The sequence below is a fragment of the Nematolebias whitei genome, chromosome 8 (genome assembly GCF_014905685.2).
Source record: "Nematolebias whitei isolate Nwh7 chromosome 8, NemWhi1, whole genome shotgun sequence".
Classification (NCBI taxonomy): Eukaryota; Metazoa; Chordata; class Actinopteri; order Cyprinodontiformes; family Rivulidae; genus Nematolebias; species Nematolebias whitei.
Genome location: NC_056505.1, coordinates 13,755,729 through 13,772,830, shown reverse-complemented (window position 1 = coordinate 13,772,830; position 17,102 = coordinate 13,755,729). Strand labels below are relative to the sequence as shown.

Genomic DNA, 17,102 nt, shown 5'->3' with positions numbered 1-17,102 from the left:
TATATATATAAACAACTCCTGGCAGTAGAAAGTAAAAAAACAGAACCTCTGTAGCAGTTTGAGTAATTTGGTTCAATGAAGTAGAGAGAACAAGCATACGCACATCTAGTCTCGTGCTTGATCCATGTTTTTGCGAAGGGGATTAGTACATGATATTTGCACTCCAGACGCAGTGAATACAGCGCCGAAGAATGCATGTGCACCCACACACAATATATGACTCGCTTCAAGGTACAATTTCTAGGTTTCATGTAACTCGATCCCTGGAAAGAGGAAAATATTTGACTTTGTGGGTGAGATAAAGAGACTGTTGTGATGTAAACTGAAACTGTCTGTGAAGAAACAATCTGTGCTCTGAATGCTGCTATCAGTCAAGCCAGAACAGCCATCTGGCGTTCTACAAAATTATACAAACGTTAGCTATTTCCTACAGCCATTAATCTCATGTTGAGTTTTGGGATTAGCTAATCAATCAACTGGTCAAAAAAAATTGTAAGATCCCACAATCGTAATTCTGACACTCAGTCACAACGTAAATAATAATAATGTTGCAATAGTCCACCCAACACTGAAAACTTATCAAAGTAATAATTAAAATATCACTTACTTGTTTCAGCTAATATCCATTATGCATACTTTTTTTTTAAATCATGCTAAGTGAAGGCAAAAAATGTTAAAACAAATTAAGCCAAACTGATGGTGCTGCAAAGCAGAAAGTTCAGGAGCATTACTTCAAAACAAGAAGAAGAGCCAAATCACACAGACCATATTGTACAAAATGCAGAAATAGACAAAGACCAAGTAAATGTCTAAATATTGAAAAAAAAAAAAAAAAAAAGTGGTGTGAGGAATTCAAACTAAACGGGACAACAAGAGACATAACATAAAACAAAGTCACAAACAATGCAAAAATAGACCTTGGAAACAGGAAAAATTAATCGTAAATAAAGATGAAGAAAAACAAAATTCCAATAGAAAATCAAATTCTTACATAAAGTGACAAATTGTTCTGTTTCACAATATTATATTCAGGCATATGGGGAGATTTCTTTATGGTTCAAACTTAAAATATATTACTGTACTCTGTTAGTTGTTCAAATATTTGATGATAAATTTCACTTGAAAAGAAATAAGCTGATATTTTACTGATACTTCCTTCTAGTAATTTTTTTATACAATAAGAAAGAAACCTCACTGTCAGTTTTTAAACTATTTTTTTCCCAGTCAGTTTTCTTTGTGTTGATAAATGTATAATAAGGAAAACTGAACAGTTAAATGAAAAACTTATATGGTAACTAAAGTTATCTAAAGATAAACAAATATAAATGGATGCGGAGTGGAGCGTTTATGGAGCAGATACGTTAAAGGGAGGTTATGATGCGAGTGTAACTAGTGTTAACTTAATACACCCTGTAAATTAAAAAAAAAAAAAAGTTTCAAAAGACAGACAGCAATTTTGTTTTATTACAATCAAACCGCAGACGTTTCATTAGGACCTCAGGAAATTAGGTGAGTTTGTTATTTTGACTGATTTGACTTAAAGCCTACAGATTTGTATCCTACAGCTGTGTGTGGAACCAGAGTACTTTCACAAATAAAAACAAAACATTTTGTAAACTCGTGTGTTTTTAAAGAGTTGGAGCTTCACCTGTCTTCTTTGTCTTGGCTTATTTACAGTCAAACTGCCTTTTGTTCATGTCCCCTGCAGTGCACTGTGCATCTCAGTTAGTTTTATCATCTTTTTTTGTGCTCTTCAGCTGACTAGGGCCCATATATTCAGAGCTTTAGTTGTGGTATGTGGTGAGAGCCAAATTAACACTGCATGTTGCCATATGAGAGCCTGAAGTACAAGAAACACAGAACAGATGGATACCAGGGTCTGGCTGTTAGAAAAATATTTTCCACCGATGTTGCAAACACCTCTTAATGTCATTTAGAGAGAGAAATAAGCATGCACTAAAATATAAACAGAACCAGGCTATCACAGACATAAACATATTTTGCATTTTGATGTTTAACTTTAACTCTATTGGTTTAATGCAGCAGAATTCCAGGGTTCGTCTTTTCTACGAGCAAGTTGTGTGTGGAGAATTCAGGTTTTGTATTGCATGACCTTGCTGAGACGGTAAGAATTGAACATTTAGTGTATCGATAATTGATCCAAATATAATAAAAAAATATGTCTTCAACAGGAGCACAAAGGAGCTCTGAGAGCAACAGGACACTGCATTGGTACACACCAGCATGAAATGAGAGCATGTGGGAAAGATTAAGGCTAGAGCTGGAACAAACACATGCAAACGCACAAACACGTACACACACAGCTGAACTGAGATGAGAGGGCTATGATTAAGATGAAGGCTGCAGGAGGCCTGAGGAAGCACATCAGACTGTTTTCGTTTGTGGGAATTGGGAACTCACTCTGGAAGACTGAACACCATCATTTTCCAGAGAGTTGTCTCTCTGATATTAGGATAGACAAAGCTGAGAAAAAGACACCGACTCAATGTACAATGTACATTTAAGCATTAAAAATGAGGAGTTCATCAGGATTTTTACCGAATACTCCATAAAGTTCATAAGAAGGCAGGGATATGAGTTCTGTATCAACTTATCCACAAATGTCCGGCATAAAAGCAACAAGACAGGACTTTTAGGAGTTTTTGAAAAAAGTCTCAGACGACATCGAGGACTTCTGCCTTTTTCAGCTGACAAGACAAGAATCACTTCTGCAATGAAAGAAAACTTGAATTTGCTTGGCTTTCTGATTTTGTCACTTAACTTGCAAAACAACACAGACAAAATTTGCTCATAAAATTGCATTTAAGAGGAATGTTACAACAGTGGTGCTTATGTCTCACACACAAAGGCATTTAAATCGAACTACATGTACCGGTACCTTATTTTATCCTAACTCCATCTAAATGTTGACACTATATCAGAACACAACGTCTCCCTCCCCCTTAAATGTTGTGCTATTTTAGGTCCAAATGTGTGCTAACATTTCAGAATATGCAGAAGTGAAAATGACGTGAATTTCTATAAAACTTACTGGACGAAACTTTCACAGGTGGCAAATGAGTGTGTTGCACACACACACACAAAATAATTCATATTTATTGTGGCTTTAAATTTAATTTTTGGTTTTAAAATCTGCTTGGTTTACACAGAAAGCAACAGTGTATTATGTTGCTTAAAATATGACTGCTATGGCATTTTCTGAGGAGCTCTGCCTTGATTGCTCTTTTCTCATGTAAAGGTATTATCAGTTTTCACTCGGCTTGTCCTGTTGGGTTAAATGAGCTCACGGAAATCACTTCTGTTTCTCTCACACGCACATAATAATAGTTATAAATAAATAATACACATGAGCACAATCCATTTTATATGCACTGTGAGTACACAGGCTTCCAAAAATTCAAACAATTCACAGAGGCGTGAAAATCCATTTTAAATTAGCAAAAAGTACAACTTTACAGACTTGTCACAGCCCATGGTCACACAAGTTCATTTTGGGCAGGTGTTTAATTAACTGCTTTTCGGGTGTAAATGCATGTATTTTTTTCTAGCATATGTAAAAACTGTAAGGATACAGCTTCACAGCTCCCCTTCCTTTTAAGGCCATTTTCAGAAGCTTATCTATCCGTCCTGCCAAGATTAAACACACTGCATTACACACGCTAAGAAGAGGGAGAACATTGTGCGCAACAATGCAGTTTAGCGAATTAAAGCTTCACTGCAAAGAACCAGGCAAATTCTTCCAATGCCCCCCTCTTCTGTACAAACAAGCATTCAAGAACGCTCATACACACAAAACTCTGCTTCTGCCATCATCTGAATTACCTCATGCACATGGTTAAAGCTGCAGCTGCCTGAAGAGCTGAGGGCTGCTAAATTAAAAATAACAACAAAAAAATACAAAACACACACACACACACACACACACTGGCTTTTTATGAACCTCTCCCTGTGCCTGACTCCAAATCTGCAATCTCTGTGAGGAGGCTGAACTCTGCACATCATTCAAACTGGCTGCTCTGATTACTTGTTAGGGGATCTTAAGAGACTGGGTGTGCAGCCTCAGAGCTGGAGCCCCATCTGGAAATACTGCAGGGTTTAATTCTGTGTGGGGACCCAGGCATGCATATTAGTAAAAAAAAAAAAAAAAAAAAGAAAGAGATAAAGAAAAACATCCTGCTGTGCTGTGGTGAGATGTCAGCAGGCAAAGTCAGAAGAAGACAACCATTTTATATTGTATGTTTATAAAACTTGATGTAGATACAAGTAAGCAAAACAACGTGAAATTTCAAAAATGTGACATTTCTTATGTTTTCTGATTGGTTTTAATAAGTTAAAAAGAACAGAAGTTGTGACTGGCTGAAGCAAACCCCAAACAAACAGGAAAGAGTGTGGGAGGTATATCTACACACCAAAGAGTAAAAGAATGTGACGGGCTGCAGACTTTTAAGATGCATCTGAGCGCAGAAATGACACATTGGAGACAAAAATCAACTTCAATACTTTAAAAAAAAGTGAGTGCATTTAAACTAATGGGTGCAAAAAAAAAATTATATGAATAAAATCTTGCTATTTCTTGAATCTTCTTTGCCTAAATTAAAGGATGCTTTACTTATAAACATGAAAAATTATTAAATGATTGAGTTTTTACAGTCAAGTTAAACTGAGATAAGTGTTACGTGTGATGAAAACTACCTGAAAAACTTGCAGTTCTGTGAAGCAAATCTGAAACCTGGGAGCTTGTCTCGTTTTGTCATGTGGGAAACGTGCACCAAAAGATGCCTTCAAGATGTTAATTTTTTTTTTTTTTTTAAAACACCGGAAGAGAAAATACATGGTTTTAAAAAGGAGGAGGGGACGAGGACCCCTTCAACTAAAACAGCTGGAAACAAACAAACAAAAAACATTTACAGCTGTAGTCTTTATGTGTGTGCTTATGTTTGTGTTAATTAGCATCACTGTTGGCAAACTTATATTAACAAACCGTTTTAAGGTTTCTGTGGGTGTTCAAATTATTGACACAAATAGATCTTGCAGTCTCATCTCATACAGATATGAAACACAAGATGAGGAACCTGCCAGATGTTCAATGGCTGAGTTGTGTGCAGACTTCTGAGAAGTAAAGCACATTTTTGAGAAAGCAGTCTTGTGAAAGCAGGTAACTTCTGCACTGAGAGCAGAACATGCATACAACTGTCGAATAGTGTCAACAAAATCTGAATGTGGTGTTTAGTTGCTGAACACCTTGTCACACCAAAAATATAAATATAAAACAAAATAGCAACAAGTAAAAACCATCGTCACCTGCAGACATGATAAAAGACAAATTCAATAACTTGTGAATATTTATTTGCTTCCTCACGTTCTTATATTTGCAAGTATTCAGAGTTTATTTAAATACTACCTGAAATACTTGCACTTAGCCAATGGCAAGTTATACAAAAAAAAGTTATGATTGCAAACAATGAACAGTTGTGAAAGACAAAATCAGTTGCCTTGGTGTGATAAATGGTGTGCTGTGGTCATCTTTTAAAGCAAAGGCCATGTTTAACCTGACAAATCGAAAACAAATGATCGGTCGTGTGATCAGTCATGAAAGTAGCATGTTCTCTATGTCAGTGCTTTCAAATATCACCACCCCTCCTTTTCTGAAAAAAGTCAAAAACCACCATGAGAGCAGAAAAAACTTCATGCTCGTCAATAAAAACCATGTCATGAGAGTTTGAGAAAGTAGATTTCCTGTAAATCACATCGACTGTCAGTATTCTAATCTTGCTTAAAAAAAAAATTCCAGGGCTTATTTATCACAACGCAGTGATTGCTGTAGATCAGCTGTTTGTTACGCTAAACATTGATGAATCTTGTGACTTGTAACTAGAAGAAACCAACCCTCATCCATAATTTATATATCTAAACTCTTACATTAAAAAAAAAACCTGTGGTTTGTGTGGAAACTTTCCAGTAACTTTTTATTATTTAAGAATGCAATATAGAGTAAATTGAAGTTTCTGCAGAAATCAGCAGAAAAAACATGCCGTCTCCTTAAAAAGCATCGTCATCAACTGTTTGTGTTGCACCTACAGGAAAAAGTGATGCCAAAACTGCAGTAAATGATCCTGAAAGATATGCTCGATTATAAGGGTGTGGTAATCTCAACAAGCACGTGTTTCTACCTTTGGAGGATCGTAGAGCTCCAACTGGTACCTCTCGCTCCCTCCTCCACTCTGAGTATCTCTGATCCTCCTGACCAGCAGGCGGCAGCGTTGCCAGTGGGGCTGAGAGTCCAAGATAGTGTCATCTACCAGCAAGTACTTGAGTTGGCCCTCTTTACAGCAGCCACTCCCCTCTGGCCTCCTCTGCCTCATGCTTCTGCTGCGAAACCACCGGAAACCATCGAGGAGGTGAGAGACCACGCCAGGCCGATTTGAAGCAGCTGTGGGCGTGGCTTCAGAGATCACAAAAGAGGATGAATGTGAGGAAGAGGATGAGGATGACCCTTCCTCGCTGGCGGAGAAAATTCCACCCACTCTGTGACCATTGTTTGGAAGATTGCTGTTGGTGGTGGTGGGGTTGCTGGGGGACAGGTCCTGGGACGAGCGGGGGCTAGAGTAAGTTCGTTTTTGAAAAAGCCGTCTTACTGTCTGCTGGATTTGGCTGACAGAGAAATGTGTGACGTCACTGAGTCCAGGGCTGGAGGCCAAGGACTCGGAGGAGTACCGCTCAGACACCTGGTGACGATCAGCGCTGGAGATTTCATCATTGCTATGGCTGTGAATCAACAACGACCTACTGCCAATACTGAGAGATTCCGAAAAGGAGTTTCTTGCAGCGCATCTCAGTGGCTGCTCCCGCTCCCGGCTCACCACTGACTCCACCTTTGGTGCCACGGAGATTGGAGCAGCCCCTCCACTTGGCCTGCCCGCCTCCCTATAGTCCTGTGCCCCTGACAAAGATGAGATCCGCAATCGGCTGTTCACAGTGTGCGGTGGAAGAGGGGAGGCCAGTGAAGATGTGGAGGAGGCACTAACAGGAGCAGCAGTGCTCTGGCTGAGTGGAGTCCCATCTTTGTCGACTTCATAGCCAAAGTGGTGCTGGAAAAGGTCAGTGAAGTGCTTGGAAAAGGCCTCTGGTGGGACCACGTCATGTTGCGGATGCTCTCTGGCAAAGCTCCGGTAATGTCCAGCCAGCTGTCGAGCTGTGGCAATGGCATGCAGCTCGCAGAACTCCCTCCAGCCTCTTGGGGGCACTGCTACACTTGGACCTCCTCCTGCTGAAGTGGTGTTGGCTGGATGGATAGTGTTACCATTCATTGCAGTAACCAGAATGGATGAGAATCACTGCGGACACACAAAGAACGTTGAGGAGAGACAGAAACACGTGTTACAGGAGAGTAGTTGGGGTTCAATCAAGAAACAAGTGTGCAGAAAAAAAAAGTTTGGCAAAAATTTTCAAAATAAATAAAAATTTAATAATAATAATAATAATAATAATAATAATGTCATCACAATGTCAGCACTGTATGTTTCCATACAATGGCGAAATTAGTCTCTGCATTTAACCCATCCACCACCAGGTGGTGCAGTGGGCAGCTATTGAGGGTGCCTGGGGGGCATTTTGGGGATGAGGCGTGCTGCCCAGAGACACCACGTGGTATGCAGTGACTGGGGATCGAACCTGGGACTTTCGGGTCCCAAGCCGGCTGCCCTGCCTCTACACCATCTCGGCCCCTGTATATCAGCATACCAAATATTGTACAATAGCCAAAGCTCTAAAATGAAATTGGCTAAACGGGCACATTTTTTTAAGCACTTCAACATTTTACATGCTGTTCAAACATTAAGAAAGTGCAGTCGATTTTATCAGCGCTCCATTATGAATGGTACAAAGTGGATTTTCTGGGTCTGCAAAATATCTGGCAATCAACTATTCCTAAAGTGTTCTTGTAGATAAGACCTGTCCCAGTTCACTCAAAGGACAAAGGTTTTCCACAAACTATAAACCATGAACTTGTCAAATGAACAAAAACTATAAAGAAGGTACTTAATACAATCATGTTTATGGATTAAATTTTGGTATTAATGAAGTAATGAGGAGAGTGAAAGTAAATAATAAATGTTATTAGTAACTCAAAACGGCACAGACACTGACTGGAGTATTTAAAATGAATATGTTGAATAGACAGTGAATGAGGTGAATCAGTTGCACTGCATGCAGAACAATCTGTCTGGGTCTACGTGTTTCAATTCAGTGTTCCTTCTGCTTTTCTGTTCTTCCTAAGATATCAGCAGGCTTAAATAAAAGGACATTTGAGATAAAGACTAAGATTATTCAAAGCTCAGCCTAATAGTTGTGTTTGACCTTTTGTAAACAGGCAGTTCAGAAGTGTCAGTAGAAAGCAGAACTAAATGAAATCTGTCACTAATAATCTCTTTATTTTTTTCATTCAACCTTTATTTAGACAGGTAAATCACATTGAGCCTCGAGGACTCATGTACAAGAGAGACCTGATTTCAACAAAGAATGATGACAACAATGGACAACAGCGACAACAATAGACAGTTATAAAAAGGCATACGGATTTTTTAATTTTTATTTTTATAACGAATAGGATGGCTAAAAAAAGAAAAGTAACAAAAAACAGCTAGATTCTAAGGCGAATGTAGAAAACTAAAAACAGGAACGTTGGAAGTTTACTGTGTTTTAAGAGGTGACAAACTTCTGCTCTGTTCATCTCTTTGCATTAATTACTACACGTGTTACTGCCTTTCACAAAATTTGCATGCAGATAAAAAAAACAGCAAGAAAATGAAGTTGTCAGAGGTGTATGACATATTTAGTGAAAGAGAATCTACTACTATACGAGTAATTATTTTACTTCTGGGATGACAACATGTCTTACAACAAAGCTCATGCTAAATATTTTTGCTGTTTTGTTGTATCATTGATAATGAGAATGCTTTCTGGGACACAATAAAGACGTCAGATGCCCTTTCATGTCTTGTTTTAACAGGAGTTTCATCACAGCAGCCGAGCGAGTCTTTGTGGATGATGTGCCACAGTGTCCACTTGGGGACATCAGCATCACAGAATGACTTTTTTTTTTACACTAAAAAGCTTTGTGCAAACATATCTTCATCATGTACAGATATACATCAATGACTTGCTGAGTATAAAAGCACATCTCATTAAACTGCAGCAGTATTAACAATTCAATTTGTGCCTATTGTACATACCATTATACTCCAGTTGAGCAGAGAAGAGTCTATTCTAAATACAGGAAGTATTAATGTGTGTCTAAGGCTGTCTATGTGTGAAGAAGAGGAGACTGTCGTCCAACAGATCACAAAAACCTAACGGGAGGGGAGGGAACACTGTGGTCAGGCCAAACATGGAGCAACTTGCTTTATCTTGTGGCTCACATCTCTCTAAGTGGCCTGAGTGACAACATTCAGAGATGAAAAGCTGTAAAATCTTGGGTTAGCGTCTTTCAAAAAGCCCACTACACTTTTCTTGAGGCTCGTCAGATATACCAGGGGACGCGTACGTCAATATGTTTGTGTGAACTTGGCATCGTGAAATATTGCGTCACCACAGTTCCTCATGTGTCCTGTCACAACAACCAATTCCCTTCCTGTACGTTTCAGGGCATGCTCAGAGCATGCCCTCCTACGCCCCTCCAGCTGGCCCCCCCAGAAGCCTGTTTCTATCTGCGTGGCCAGCCCAGCAATGACTCAGCATTGACCAACTACAGAACATGCACACGCTCATCTACACACATATACAGACACACACTTCCTCTCGCTGTATTCCTCTGGGGGCTCTGCCGTCTCTGTTCCCAGGGTTTTTCTTTTCTTTTTATCCTCCCCGCTTCTTTTTCTGATATGAGGATCTCCAGATGTGTGTGGATTCATGCTTCCTTTATTTTTACCTCAACTGAGGGCCCAAGGAAAACAAAAAGGCTAACGCAGTTTGGTATCTCGTTTGCTCTTATCCAGGACCTCTAACCTCAAATTGATGCTTGTTATTGTATTATTGTTTTGCAAAACAGCGTTCTGCAGGTGACAGCAAAAAAAGAGCAAGTTCAGACAGATGAAAACAGAAAACACTTCTGCAAAACGTCAATCAACACTCCTGCATTCTCTCCTTTCTTTCATTTGTTCTCTCTCTCTCACCTTCTATTCATCTACAAAACAGACATTCTTCTTTGTGAAGTGCCCGCCACCACCCTGATTGCTTTCTTTGAGTTTTTCATGTCCTTTACTGAAATCTGGGGCGGGTCTTTTGCACCGTGGATACCACATGCAGCCCAAACAAACTGCAGATAACCAAAAAAAAATTTTTTTTAAAGATGAACCTCATCCACTGCAACTCTTTAGACAACGCCACCAAAGTAGTCAACCCAAACGAATGTTACATGAGTGAGACATCTAATGCTGCAGCTTCACCGCTGTTGTTTAACGGGCAGAACAAATACTGACATCTGCCAACTGACGTGTGTTTTGTCTTTACTGGACTAAAATAAATAAATCTTTCTCAGAAACGTAGTATGCAACATTAATAGAAATGTGGTACAAGCTTATTCTGAGCCTCTAGTGTTTGAGGTTTGACATCTGGAGCTTAAATTGTCAAAACAATTTGGGTTTAATCTCTTTCTAAAGCTAAATTAACTCTCATTCTTTGGTTGTCAGAAAGAAGATCAACACCAAGAGGTGAAACGCAGTTCTCCTCCTTCCATGACTTTGTCACGCCAGTGTGAAAGTTAATCGTTATCATTACTTTTTTATGTGAATAGCCCAACACTGATTTTAATCAGGCAGGAAGGAAACAGGATGCGTTAAACTCTCGTGAATTGATCTCGAAGCACGAGTAACCTCATAACTCATGTCAGCTTATGGAGATGACTTGTAAGCAAACCTTAAATCAGCCTCAGGACATGTCAGGGCTTTGTGATGGTGTTGTGTCAGTAAAACGGGGGAGCAGCGGTCTGCCTGCAGAATCCTGAGACTTGCTGAGAGCAGAGCCAAATGTAATTTACTTGCCATCAGGATTTCTTTTAAAATGCATGCCCGCCAACACGACGCAAAAATATAATTGGAAAAAACAAAATAAATAAACAAATAAAGAAGGCATGCATGCAAAACCAGTTAATCAAAATCAAAATTTTCCAAATGCAAAAACTTTTATATAATTTTATATAATTATTTCTGGAACTTGTGGCAACCCAAGTGCAGGGAGGTCCTATTAATGTTGTGTGCCTGGTAAAAGCTCACACACCACTGTACTGCCTGCTGCTCTCGGGAACAGCTTCATGCATCAAACACACACACCAACTTTGGATCTTAGTTTGTAAAAACATACTTCTAAAATCTTAAATAGTTCCTTTTTTTTTTTTTTAGCTCAACAAAAACATGAAAAAAAAATTTCACAGTCAAACGTTACAATCATGAACTTTAAAAATTTACAATAGCTTGAACTCTTGGAGACGCATACTTCAAACTAATCTGTTTTCATTTTTTACTCAAAAAGTAAATGCCTTTACATATTTCTTATAAAAAACATTTACTGTCATTTAAGGACGCGATTCTCCGAGGCAGTGCTGGATGCATTAACAATTGTGCATTTAAATTGTTAATGGCCGAACCAGAGACCAAATGTAAAAGATTCACATCATGAATGAAAATGTTTTGATTAGAATCGAGCTGATTGCAAATAAAAATCGAAAATAAAAAAAGAGCAGGCAGACTGACAAAAATTGGCACAAAATCTAATTCTGGATCATTTGTGACATCCATAAAGAGATGTTTCACTCACACACAGGAACAATGCAAGTCAAACAATATGCACTAACTATTTAAACCATCTTATCTCACCTACTAACAATGGTACGGTTTGGAAATAGCTGCAAAGCAAAGAAGAGAAACTCAGATTATTATCAAACTTTAATATGAAGGAAAACAAATTGTCTTTGAAACGCTCACATTGCCTTCCAGATGTTAAAAATCTGTTTCCCCTCATAGAAATATTGGCATTAGTGTCACTACTGTCAAGTTTCCAAAACACAACCTGTGATATAATATTTAAAAAATTATTATTATTATTCTTTCGGCTGCTCCCTTCTTCAGGGGTCGCCACAGCGAACTAAGTTGCATGAAGACTTGGCAGTTGTTTTTACGCCAGATGTCCTTCCTGACACAACCACAGACCACTGAGCTACCACAGCCCCCTGTGTGGAGCAGAGAGCTCCATCTAGAGCGCCAGGGGGAGCAGATGGTGGGGGTTAAGGGCCTTGCTCAAGGGCCCAGAGTTGGGGGAAATGAGGGTGGGGACAGATGTGGGTGTTTCACCTTTCCCACCCACATTTTGATGTTGTCTGTACAGGGAGTTGAACCGACCACCTACTGATCACAGGCCCACTTTCTCTAACCTCTGCGCCACCACTCCCCATTTAATAAATTGTTTAATAATACAAACTAACAGATATTTTGCCTTGCATCAACATCAGTGCACACAAACTTCTTTAAGATCTTGATCTTAAAGTACAGTGAAATAGCTTGAGATGTTGCCATAAAAACTCAAAGTTCAATCAGACAATTCAATGGTGTTTCCTCTTATAAAAGCTGAAACCCAGTTAAAGGCTGGACCTTTAATAAAGGCTGGACCTTTAATAAAGGCTGGACCTTTAATAAAGGCTGGGCTGTGTTCGGCACGCACAAATCAAAGCCGTCCTCAAACATTTGCGTTTGAAACGGGAATTACAAGGGAAAACTGACATTTCTGTCCCTTTTATCAACTTAATAAAAATAAACTGTAATTTTAAAACAAATTTTTACAGTATATTTAGCATTTGTCAAAATAAATTTTCCTAATATAGTGCCCATTCGATTTTCTAAGTTAGACATTCGAGATCAGTCTTATAATACAAACAACTTTTATAAACAGGTCACTTGGAAATGAGTTAAAATTTAAAATTTGAAAAGTTTAAATTTGAAGCAGTATGGCCCTTTTAGTACTTCACTCTCACATAGATCTACTTTTTATCTCACATTCTGCCACCTGGTGAAATCTTTAAAAATCCACTATAAATCTTAAACATTTTCAATCTTGGAGCAGAGTCTTGCCTCCATACTCAACATTTTTATAGCATTAAATGAAGATATGACTGACTCGCATTAAAAAGTGCACATATTTTAGTAAGGGTTGTGTGTTAATGTTGCACATTTTGCCTCACGCTTCAAATTAAGGCATTATCGAAAAAACAAAACAAGTTTAACTGATAACAATTAGAGTTGTAGATAAATCTTTGCCTCAAAATAAAGCCTGATTTACACTAAAAAGCACATATTACAGGCTTCATCCTCTAGTTTTTACAACGCACTTCAAAAAAATTTGGAACTAAAACTAATGCAGTGTTACTAAATTCAATTATTTCTAGTCCCCACACAGTAAGAGAATTACCTGAAGTCTTTTTAAAAACACAAAACAGCATTGATAAATACAGTCAACTCAGTGTACTGTCCAGTAGTTAACAACTGCCAAAAAAGGATGTGCTCCTAATTGAGATTACTCATTAAGGAAATGCAATTTACAACGAGCCACATCCGTCTGACCTTTTTATAGCTCTGGCCTTGTTGCAGAGATCAGCCGGATCCAATCGTCTACACATGACTCAATTAATCTGCATAGCATCAAGGCTCACAGACATCAAACGCTCTGGCTTTTTCCATAAAATCTGGTGTGGAAAAAAAATAAATTAACTTTAAAAAAAAACAAAAAAACAAGAGGTTTCAACATGTGCATCACAGGGCTTTAGATGACAAAAAGAAACAGATTTTATTTGCAACTCTGAAATTTCATTCTGTGAATCACTGGATGAATCAGATTTATGGATAAAGAGCTGGTGATCATAGAGTGGGAGTTGTGCAACGGAAAGAAAAAGAGGAGGAGGGTGAGGAGTGAGGGATTTTAAACAAGAAGTAGGAAGAGGAGGAGACGGAGGAACAAAAATCACAAGCACGGGGAGCACAAGAGATAATGAGAGGGCAGGCAGGAAGTGAAAATAACAGGCAGGAGAGGAGGCGAGAAGAGGAGACGGCGCCAAGTTTGTGGGGGAAGGTCCAGGTGGCAGATCACGAGAGGAACAGAGAGAAACCAGAGGATCTCTGCTCTGCCTGGGCAGAAATGACAGAAACAGGAAGCCCTGCCCTGGCAAGCAGAAACCAGAGCATACATGCAAAGACACAGCACACGGCTTTAAACAGAATACATCAGCGTTCACCCACGGACAACACGAAAACAATGAGTTTCTCTCATGAAGTCTATAAGTCCGTCTGGTTTTTACTGAGTTAGAAGAGCTTGTTTGACTTCATCTCCATTTAATCAAGCAACAGCAAACAAGTGTTTTTTGAAAGTGACAGTAGGATAAATAACTATTTAAAACCACATAGGAACAAAGTTTTTGTTTGTTTGTCTTTAATGGAGAGGGGGGGGAAAAGCAAGATACTTTCAAATGCATGTTTATGCAGTTTGTAAGTGAAAGGAGTTCCCAGTCAAACTTAGCTTTACTTCAAAACACATTTCAGTAAAAACTAAAAAGCTTTGAGTCGAAAATCTTGAACTCTAGCTTTAACTTGCTCAAGATGTTGATTAAATCAAATCTCTGTGAGGATTTTGTGTAAACATAGCACATAAAAAGGTAAAAATGTGTGACTTTGAAAGGTTTTTGATTATTTTGTTATTATTTCCCAAACACTGTCAGTCTACTAAAGTTCATACTTCTTAGTGAACTCATAGGGCTCACAGTAAACACTGAATATTCCTAGGGGGCACCATTGAGCCTTCTTATTCTAAAAAATGTGATCATGTGTAAGGGCTAACAAACATTACGAGATTAGCATTTATAAGCATCCTAAAGTGTTTAAAGTATCATACTTTTATTTATTTTTTAAAAACACCTCACAAAAAGGTGTCTTGTTTTCATTTTTAATTAATAAAATTAAAAAAACACTACAGATACAATAGGCTCCTCAGTGGTAGCAAACAAACGGAGCATAAAGCAAGATGAACACAACTTGCATAATTAAAGGAGATACTGTAAAGGAGGAAGCAGTGCTGAAACATGATAACTTTGATCTTAACTTCCCATCACTTGAGGGACGCGTCGGCTGATTCTGGCTAAATCATGAAAGAGTGGAGTCTTTAAAAGCTTCAACTTATTTAAAATGTAAACCACTAATAAATTAGGCGGTTTTATTGTGGATGCACAAGTAAATAAGACATGGAAACTGAAGGGCATACTAATGTTGGCAGAGAACGTTCTGCTAGAAATCATGTTTGAAATTTCATATCCACACAAAACACATGAGGCTTTGGAGCTGTGTCAATCTCTAGTCTTCTTTATTTCCCGTGCACTGCAGATGACGCACTAACGCCACGCTGCAGAATAAAATGCCACTTTCCTCTCAAATTCAAACATCTTAATGCCTCGGACAGCTTTTAACAAAACAAAGCAGAAGGCATCAAGAATCGTCAGCACTTATCTTTCAGGTTGCACATGTGGTTTATTGTTAAAGCTATGGACAAAATACTTTTGAGCACACAGAGGGGTTTGTTTTGGTTTTAAACATTCTCTAGCTCAGTCCTACATTCCCACAACAATGACACAATGCTGCTATTCTTAAGACGCATACAAATAAAGGCCGGCCACATTCTGGCTGTTTCCTGTGGCGTGGGAAAGGACAGGGGTAAATACTTCGAGAAGGTAAGAAAGCTAAATAACTGGAAAAGAATATCACCACCAAAAAAAGAACGCTGGAGCATCAGTTTATCTATAAATGCAATGCTAAAATACAAATATAGATATTATGTCATAAGAAAATTACATATTTATCCATACATTTATATATTTATTCTCTCAAACCCAGCCGGTCGAAGGCTAAACGTTCCCTGAAGGAATTTGGTGCGTTATTAACGACCTTCCAACCAGGTAATAATAAATGTCTGTGTGATCGTGTGCAAGCTATCATTTTAGTTTGGCATGTCAATAAAATGCTAAGGTAAGGACTCGCAGGACGACAGGCGAAATGCTGGAAACAGAACGACAGTATTGACAGATTGGGATAAAAATAACAACCTCGAGCAAAACAAACACCTCCACGTCTCAGAGCTGTCAAAACACAACTCATAATGAGAAAACGCGGCACAACAATACAGAAACGTCGAGATGCGTCAGTCAAGTTCTGATCTCGGTCAAACTCTGGCAAACGAATGAACAGAGACTTCTCATTTCCTGCCACTTATCTCCCAACGTGCTGCTCTGCTGCTGCATTTCTGAAAATCACAGTGTTAAGGATTGAGCAATGTGGATCGAAGAGTTTAACGCGATAAGTCATAAATTCATAAACATAACAAAAGGCTAAACATCCCCTGAAGGAATGCATCTTGCCTGTTTCCATTCATGTAGAGTTTTCAGATCATCTGATGATGAGGGGATGGAGTTATATTCATTTTGATCAAAGCTTGTAAATAATGATGATCACATATAAGATGTCACAAGTAGGTGTTGAGGAGGACTCTCAGCTACTACCACACAAAGTTTTAGCTTAATATCTGTGGAACTACCCGAGGTATTGCCACTTTTTTGTTTGCTATGATTGCTTAGCTGTGGAAGCCATTTTTAACGGGGATGACACCAAACATTATTAATCTGTAGATAAAGATCCTTTTTGAAAGTTTCACTAAAATCCATTGTTTTACGAGATATTTTCCTAACAGTACAGACATGCACATGCAAAACAGTCTCTCCTTCATCTTCGGCAGCGGGCAATAAAAAAGCATTTTGGGACTGAAATGTTTCCAAATCTAAAAAAAAAAAAAAATATTTTACTATTTATTACACTATTTCAGAATGTATTCACAACACAAAAAACTGAGCATGTGTGTGTAATGATTTTATAGAGCTGCAAGCACGACATGAGCATGCTCACCACGTGACATTTGTGGTTTTCCCTCTTGATTTTATACATAAAACAAAATGTTTAAACAACTATTTAATATAGTAAGTTACTTAGCAACATGATGTATTGCTG

General features: G+C 38.5%; 1 protein-coding gene across 1 annotated transcript in view; it reads right to left on the bottom strand.

The window, feature by feature from the left end:
* Positions 1-17,102, bottom strand: part of sh2b3 (SH2B adaptor protein 3) — a 51,447-nt gene that overhangs the window by 29,437 nt on the left and 4,908 nt on the right. Inside the window, exon 2 of the mRNA XM_037680312.1 lies at positions 6,192-7,355. Coding sequence (XP_037536240.1) covers positions 6,192-7,328 — 1,137 coding nt within the window. The 5' untranslated portion in view covers positions 7,329-7,355. The remainder of the gene's footprint in view (positions 1-6,191; positions 7,356-17,102) is intronic.